At 42.5% G+C, this 8,965-nt stretch overlaps 1 protein-coding gene across 2 annotated transcripts in view; it reads left to right on the forward strand.

The window, feature by feature from the left end:
- MAN2A1 (mannosidase alpha class 2A member 1) overlaps window positions 1–3,911 on the forward strand; it is a 209,545-nt gene extending 205,634 nt beyond the window's left edge. For both annotated transcript variants that reach the window (XM_075541370.1, XM_075541371.1), the window contains exons 21-22: window positions 312–422; window positions 3,215–3,911. In XM_075541370.1, the coding sequence (XP_075397485.1) occupies window positions 312–422; window positions 3,215–3,367 (264 nt within the window). In that variant the 3' untranslated portion in view covers window positions 3,368–3,911. The remainder of the gene's footprint in view (window positions 1–311; window positions 423–3,214) is intronic.
- The last annotated feature ends 5,054 nt before the right edge of the window (window positions 3,912–8,965 follow it).

The raw sequence follows: 8,965 nt of genomic DNA on the forward strand, positions 1-8,965 counted from the left end.
TTATTTAAAAGCACCTTGCTAAAGTAATATGCGGTATATAGATAAAAGGAAACCCAAGACCATCCGGGACTCCAGGGAGAAACCAAGGTGGGTAGTTACTTACTGGTAATAGGTAACTTTGGAACATACCACCTGATTCAAGGTGAGCGTAGCCCAGAACATGGAATCCCAGCACCCGATGGCTTTGTTTCACTTTATCATTAAATAAAACGAACAGTTGTATGTTGAAGATACTGACATAAAGACATTGGCCCATGAAGTCCTGTGAATATTTGCATTACTATTTCCATCGACATTCTGCTCATTTGCAGGTGGCCAATGGGCCTTCTGATGAGGCTGCCTGGATCCTTCACAGGAAAGGGTTTGATTGCCGATTCCCTAGCAGAGACACGGGGCTGCTTTGTTCCACTACTCAGGGGAAGGTAAGTTGAGAGGTGACCGTTGCTTGCTGAAGGTAATGCACTTTGAAATCCACACTTTCTACCAGTAATCCTAACAGGAAGGTCAGGTTTCATTTCCTCTTCCCTGGCTCATTCCCTTCAGCCTGTAAATTAGCTCTGGCCTCCCTTCTTAAGAAAGCACTTTCTCAACCTCACCAGCCCCATCTCCTTGTCAGCATGAAATACCTTGTTTCAACAGGCCCACATGCTTTCTCCTCGTACCCCAGGGCTTCCATGTCCTCACTCCTCACATTTCTTCCTTCAGGAGCCACAGCAAGTTTTCTAACAGCTTCAGGAGAACAAGCGGATGGCTATAGTAAGAGGGGAGCAACGAGGAGGGTTGAGATGATACAGTCAGTTGTTTCTCCATGGGAGATACAGGTCTAGATCTTCTCCATCAACCCAGATTTGCATGTGAGCCAAATGACCCTAAGGCTGGACACTGTATGCAGGCTGCCCATTTTTTAAATTTCTGCTCAAATTGCTGCCCTGGCTTGGCAGGCCCATCAGAATTCCCTGGGAAATAAAAGGGGCTCCAGTGGTCTGCCGCAGAGACGCTGTAGCTCAGGCAGGCAGATTGCTTCTAATACAGACAGGTCTGCCTACTAGGCAACTCAGCCTCTCGGATACACTGTAAGCCTGACACTCAGGGGTTTCCATTCCATCCCAGCCCTACAGATGAGTATATCCATGGGATCTGAATCCAAGCAAACTCATTGCCATTGAGTTGATTCCGATTCAGCGACCCTATAGGACAGAGTAGAACTGCCTGTGTGGGGGGGGTCTACCAAACTATTTCCAAGAATGGAGAACTTCCTATTTCCCTTGCAGAGCGGCTGGGGGGTTTCAAACTGCTGACCCTGTGTTTGACAGACCAACGAGAACCCATAAGAGACAAATATGGGAATATCCCTGAATAGATAGAAAAGTGTCTTTATTCTTTTTATTGTCTTTATTCTCTCCACTCTGAATAGAGGGGGTGATAGGAAAGTTGATAATATGGTGGGGGGTGGGGTGGAGTATTCATTTTGTCTGTAGCCTGCCTGACTGTTGATCTGAGATCAACTTGACTCTGAGCATTTATATTCTAACACAGAGACCTTGATTCTGAGGGTGTTACATGATCCAGGGAGCTATGTTCGCATGCCTGACCTGGGGCGAGGGGGAATATTTCAAATGACCTTCTCACTCTGTGGAGTTGGAACTCTAACCTTTCATGTGGTCCGCAGGTGCCCTACTCCCAGATGTGTTGGAAAGGGGCTGCGGAGGGGGAGGTGCAAATGGAGCAGAAATGATTCACACCCACGGTTGGTTAAGAGTAGTGTTGACTGAAAGAGAAGGAAAACCAACCCAGTTGCCGTTGAGACGGTTCTGACTCACAGTGCCTCCGTCTGCAGAGTAGAACTGTACTTCACAGGACATTCCAGAAGCTGCTCTGAGGTGCTGCCGAGAGGATTCAAACTGCCGCTCCTTCGGGTAGTAGTTGGGTGTGGAACCGTTTGCACCACCCAGGAGCTTGAAAGAGTATGGGAATGTGTTTAGATGACGTTTTTAAATTGAAAAGTAAACCCTTCATAGGCTAACATTTCAATGGACTATAAAACCATCCTCTCACTATTACCAGTTTCTTAGGGTTCTTTCCAGTTGCTCTCTATATGCCAGCATATATGAAACCAAACCACACCACGCAAACTGCCAACGACTCAGTTCGAACTCAGTGACCCTGTAAAGGACAGAACAGAGCTGCTCTTCAGGGTTTCCGGAACTGCAAACCTTCACAGAGCAAACGGTTTCATCTTCCTTCCACAGAGCAACTGGTGGGTTTGGATGGCTGGCCTGGCAGCTGGCAGCCAAATACTTAACCCACTGTGGTACCACGATTCCTTCAAGCTTTTGTACCCGTATATAATCTCCAACCCAAGGAACCCTGATGGTGTAGTGAGTAGCTTGTTGAGCTGCTAACTTCAGGGTCAGCAGTTTGAGCCAATCAGCTGCTCCACTGGAGAAAGAGGAGGTTTTTACTCCCTGAAAGATTTATAGCCTCAGAAAAGCCAAAGGGGCAGCTCTGAGTTGCTATCAACTCCCTGGCCATGAGTGAGTTTATCTTTGACCCATTAGCTCAATGGCGGAGGTGGGTGTATTATAGTAAATATAGTCCAGCCCCCCAAAGTCACGGCGATTGAGTCAGTTCTGACTCATAGAACAGATCACCACCCTACAGAACGTACAGCAGCCCTACATAGCACGGGGTGCTGCTGCTGCCCCTTGGCTTTCCAAGCCTGTAAATCTCTGTGGAATAGAAAAGCCTCATCTTCCTCCTGGGAGTCAGCTGGTAGATTCAACCCTTTGACTTTGCTGTTGGCAACCCAGACCCCAACTCATGATCCCAGCTGGGTGCCTTACAGTCAGGTGGTAGCCATCACAAAAAAAAGTCAGGAGCTGGAACAGTGATGATTGTATTTATTGCTGAGATGCCAAAAGCTTTCTCTCAAATTATGAGTAAACCAAGGTACCAGTGCCACCATGCCTGCTCAGTGTTCGCTTGGAAACCCTGGCTAGTGCTGGAAGGAAGGAAAGGAAATAGCAATTTTAACATTCGGGTTAGGGGTCATTATTTTCAGATGATGTACGGGTGTACTCAGAGGTTAAGAAATAACACAGACAATCTGATTACTAAGTAAGACAGTTGGGCAACCTAAGCACTCTCTCTCACTCTTCACTAGTTTTTCCACTCTGCTCAGAGCTCATCTAACTTCTTGTCATTCACCTTTCAGATGTCGGTGCAGAAACTCTTTAGCAAGTTTACTGTGGAAAGTCTCACACCTTCCTCATTATCCTTGATGCACACACCTCCAGACGCTCGGAACATTAGTGAGATCAACTTGAGCCCCATGGAAATCAGCACGTTCCGAATCCGGCTCAGGTGAAACCCGGCATTCGCATTTGGATTGAGCAGCATTGACTTGTGTCCTTTATTGGTTGGACGTGCAATAAAGAAGTACATCCTTTTAGCTTCTGGCAACTGTGAGAACATGACTTCTGTCATTCCCTCCTCACCCCTCAAAAGGAAGAAGAAGAAAAGAGAAAAAGCCATGCTATAAGCCAGTGTTTTCGTTTTGTGTTGCCGTTCCTTTCCTGAACCACTACCGCCATCAGTCTACTTTGATGCACACACGGAGGAATGTTGAAGACAACCTTACAGCAGATTGTTTCTCAGGTTAAATGCTAACTACTTATGTCTGTGTTGGGGGTTGGGAAGAGAGTTTTGAAAGTAGTCATATTGCTAACTCTGCGTTAATTTTATAAAAATACCCATATGAAAGGGAATGAAAGCTGGTGATAATAGCTAATGGCCAAAATGGTTGCAGTCGTTCATACAAGTTAGAGAAGATTTGTATGTTGGAACATGTGGAAAAGTGCAATCAACAACTCTCAATGATACACATAGTTCATTTCCACACCTTTTGCTAACATACATCTTACCCTTCCCTTCCCACCCTTTGTAATTAGCTCCACAAGTTCAGATCTTGACTCATTCAGCAGTAGAAAAAGAGGCATCTTTTCATTACTTGACAACATGGGATAGGTGCAATTTATTCCATTGTCACTCAAATTGAGGAAGCAATTCCATAGGTACCAAAAACCTATTTTGGGTACCACAGGTGTCTTTTTACACAACCCATTTGAATACAGGTGTTCTGAGAGGGTGGGGGGTGTTTCTATTTTTAAATTACCATATCAAAATAAATGTGCCTTATTTTTTTATAAGTCTTGTTAAATCTTTTGGTGTCCATATTGCTGTTTGGGGCCTAGAGGGAAGGGGGGGAGTGGGAGGGGAGGGGAGGAATACTTTCTATGATGCATAAATTGTATAATTTTTGCCTGAGAATGCTGGCCACACTCTGATCTGTTTCATTAAATCTGTGCTGATGTTCCTCTAAACATTATGACTATTTGAATGTACCAAGATGTCAGAAAACAAACAAGGAAGAAAAATAGTGTTAATTAAAATATGCTGCTGCCAAGGAAACTGCAACTCAATACAATGATTTTGTAACATTCAAAATCCAGACCCTGCTTCCATTTCACAGGAGTGGACCAGACTGACGCAAGAAAGCTTTAAATAGATCCTGTGCTGAAACCCACCACTATATGGCTTATTACGGTTTCTTAAAGAACTTGTTTCTTCAGCTAATTCTCGCCTTTTGTGTGTGTTGCGCTCAAAGTGGTGATCTGGTTGGAGCCCATGTGCCATTACCGTACTTTCCCAAAAATGTATCTGGGGTCAGTGTTTCCTAAACAGTAAAAGAGCAACACTGGTCTCATTTGGGATGTTCACTTTGAGCCTGAGAGAATTCTTGGAGTATGTACATTTTGAAGATCCCTTTCGTGTTAAGTTACAAGTTTGGTATTATCTGGCTCTCAAATGTCCATTGACTTCTTGTCATTCCAACATCTATAACAGAAATTAAAGGTAAATTTCTTCTGCTTGTTTCACCATGTAGTCGGACTATCGTCTGGATTTTCATTCAAGATGCAGTTCCCAAGATTATTATTAGGTTGGACTCATAATCTCCTTTCGCCTTTAACAATTAGGAAAACAATACGACTGTTGATAACTGTATTACAAGGGAGTAATTTCATGCAATAAACATGTACTGTACATTTCCTTCCTAGTTTTTTGAGGATAAACCACCAATAGAAAATAAAAGGTAAATGCCTCCTTTTTGTGGACATCTACAGATGGAAGGATTGCCAGAAGCAAATCCCAGGAATAAGATCAGTATTTCCATTGCATCTGAAATGCAAAACTTCCTATGGGAGTTCACTGTGTTCTGTGGTTAAGAGGATATGTGTATTCGTTTTGTGATTCCTGAGCAGCTGAAATATTAAAAAAAAAACCTGATGCAATAACAGTGGTTTTGCCACTTCTGGTTGTTTGAGACGGATCTGTCCCCTGTCAGTTGGGATCTAGTCTGTGTGTGTTGCCACCAGCTGTTCACAAGGAAAGCAGAAAGTCTAACCAGCAAGTTTCTGCTTTTTCAAGTTGTTTTTAGAATATATCATCAGGGAAATGAAGAGAGGATGCTTTTGCTTTGCATTGTGGTCAAGAACTGACTAAATAATTCAGTGTCTTGGCCGCACGCTAAAATACCATACACTTAGATGCGATCTTGCTGACAAATTTTTTGCTTAAGTTTTATTACATGTATTATCATAATATCACTTTGACCAAGTAGTTCATTATGTTCTCTTATTTGTGTGTTTTGGGAATTTCCATTTGGGTTACAATTACAGTGTTTGAGAACTCTGCATCCTTGTTTTCTACAAACACTGGTTAAAATAAACATTGTGAAATGTGTTATAAACCCTTATAATTACTTTTCTATGTCTTTGTTGTACTTAGCGGAAATGTTTTCACATTTCTTTGTCTGACAGAATATTTGCTTTTGTTTGATTATTTTGTTCACCTTGGAAATCAACAGGTTTTGATATTTTCTCTTGGAAGATTTTATATCTTTTTGGGAACATGTAATATAAGATCTCTAATAAAAGATAATCTTACCATGTGACTGGTACCCTAGAGTAATTTTTTTTTGTGCATCCTTCAAGACAGATTTATTTCTTCTTCTGTCTTTTTTTAAAACATTTTATTAGGGATTCATACAACTCTTATCACAATCCATACATATACATACATCAATTGTATAAAGCACATCTGTACATTCTTTGCCCTAATCATTTTCAAAGCATTTGCTCTCCACCTAAGCCCTTTGCGTCAAGTCTTTTTTCCCTTCTCTCCCCGCTCTCCCCTCCCTCATGAGCCCTTGATAATTTATAAATTATTATTTTGTCATATCTTGCCCTATCCAGTGTCTCCCTTCACCCCCTTTTCTGTTGTCCGTCCCCCAGGGAGGAGTTCACATGTAGATCCTTGTAATCGGTTCCCCCTTTCCAACCCACTCACCCTCTACCCTCCCAGTATCGCCCATCACATCCTGTCTTGTAAACGATATATTGAAACTTTTTTTAATGGAGGTGGGTGTGGATGTGGTGTAAGAAAATGTTCCTTGTTCATAAATGTATAATTTATTCATCAGTCCAATTCTAGTTGAAAAGGATTGCATTAGAAAATCAGTGGTTGGAGTCTGGGAACTTTCCCAATATCTGCAATCAGGGTAAGTTGTAATTAACCTAAAAGTTGGTTGGAAACCACCTCAGGGGTGCTGCAGAAGCATGTCTGAGCATCTTCCTCTGTGTAAGTGCTAGCCGAGAAAACCCTGTGGAGCCATTCTCTCTAGCACGTAGGGTGACCGTATACCAGAATGTCTTCCATAGCAATAGGTGGGGTGTATATTTTATTGATTTATTTAGAACCAGTTAAGGAGGTGGCCATGTCCCCAGCATGACTAGGACAAGGATTGGAGAGTGAACCACAACAGGAAGCTAAGAAGGCACACAAGTGAGCGGATCCAGGAAGGGAGTGGGAGCCACAAACATAGTATCTGGAACAACTCCCCCAGCTAGCTAGTTAGTATGAACCACTTGAGTGATGTTAGTGGCCTTCTTTTCAAGCTGGAAGGGGGGGGGCGGCGGAGTTGAAGGCTAAATGTCCTAGAGGTGCTTATGGGTTCACCAGGTAAAAGAAGTTTGGGTTTCCTTTGGATGACTTGTGAAGTAGAGGGTAACCAATATGTAATATGTATGTGCAGGACTGTAAAATTATAAAGGGAGATGATAGTAAAATAGATTTCACTGTAGATAATGAATATGAGTCATGCCCCAGGCTCCATATTTGATTATCAGCATATCAAGAAAATTGACTTTTTAAAATTAAAAATAAATCTAAGTTAATGCCTCTTAAAAAAATCTTGTACATAGTACCCATGAAATGAGGCCAACTGAGGGTGACTGGTTGGAGGGATGGAACAAAGGGGAGTAGAGAAAACTGGCAAAGAACTATATTGTTACCATATATCTAAGCAGAACACAAGTGCCTAAGAGAGATTGTGAGGCCAGAGTCTTCATACAAACTAATAACCCCATAGAGCGAATTTATGCTTACCCCGACTCATGTTCGAGGATAAAGAGCTGAGGACACAGCTGTAGCCAGATGGGAGGTGACGTGATCCGTGATCTGTTCTTTGCTCTTCGTTTTGTTTCTTCTGAGTTGTCTTCACTCCCAAGCAATACCCGCCCTTTGTTGGCAAGATGGCTACCAGGCAATCGACATCTCTCCAACCAATTTAGTAATTTCAATGGGAAGAGAGCACCTCTTAATTTTTTTTCCCAGTGAATGTCTTGGGATTGATGGGATGACACTCACCTGGTTCATATACTTATGATTACGATTAGGGATGAAGGTGGCTTCAACTGAATTCACATGGACATAAAAGGTAAGAAGTAATACCTTTCTCCAAAGGGAGAAGGGACCAGGATGTTGGGCAGCCTAAACACGAGAACAGCTTTGCTGAGGAAAATCAAATAAAAAGAAACAGAAAGCATACCTAGTTAGAAATCCAGGGAAGATTCCACAGAAGAAGTAAATGAGATAGTATGTTAAAGATGAATAGGATTTTATCAGGTGGAAATAGGATATGTGTTCTAAGTAAAAAGATAAGAATGAGGAAATGTATGGGGAAGAGTGGGCCCCCCCAAACTAAAGAACTAGATTTCTTCTGTCTCATCCCTCTCTCAAAGTGCAGTAGGAAGTAATGGAAATGTCCTTCATACCTGCCATAGCTCTGTGGGACCCACTAAATACGTATGACTCTTGAGCACTTGAGGATCCCTGGTGGTCTAGTGGTTGCAAGATTAGGTTGCTAATCTTAAGGTCAGCAGTTTGAAACCACCAGTTGCTCTTAGGAGAAAAAGGTGGGGACGGCAGTGGGGGGGGGGGTTCTACTCTCGTAAAGATTGAGAGAGTTGGAACCCCATGGGGTATTTCTACCCTGCCCTATGGACTGCTGTGAGTCAGAATTGACTCAGTGACAGTGAGTTTGTTTTCTTGTTTCTGAGCACTTGCAGTGTGATTAGTGTGCCTGAGGAACTGAACATGTAAGAAGAATTCCTTTAAATTTATAAAACATGTATCTCCTATGAGTACTCATCTGGAGCTTATAGTTACATGTAGGATATTTAGTAGTAAATACAACTAAATGGTAAGTTAAGGTTCCATTTTGCCTACATGCCTGCTATTTAAGGTAGGCTTCTCAGACCCGAAGCATTAACATTACTTGGGAACTTGTTAGAAAATTCAAAACTGCTGAATTAGAATCTGCATTGACAAGATTCTGCAAGAGCTCAATGTGCACACTTAAGCCCCGTTTGAGAACATCACTGAAGAAGTAGAATCCCTCTATCTCTTCTTTAAACATTTCTGAATAACTCCTTGACAGTGATGTGTAGCTCCCCCCAAAAAAAAACAAAAAAAACCCGCACCCATCGACTTCCCCTGTAAGCGAGTTGTACCTGGACTTCCTCCATTGCCTCCTACCAGCTCTGCCTCTTTCCAGCCCTACTAC

Source organism: Tenrec ecaudatus, chromosome 2 (assembly GCF_050624435.1).
Source record: "Tenrec ecaudatus isolate mTenEca1 chromosome 2, mTenEca1.hap1, whole genome shotgun sequence".
In the NCBI taxonomy this organism is placed as follows: Eukaryota; Metazoa; Chordata; class Mammalia; order Afrosoricida; family Tenrecidae; genus Tenrec; species Tenrec ecaudatus.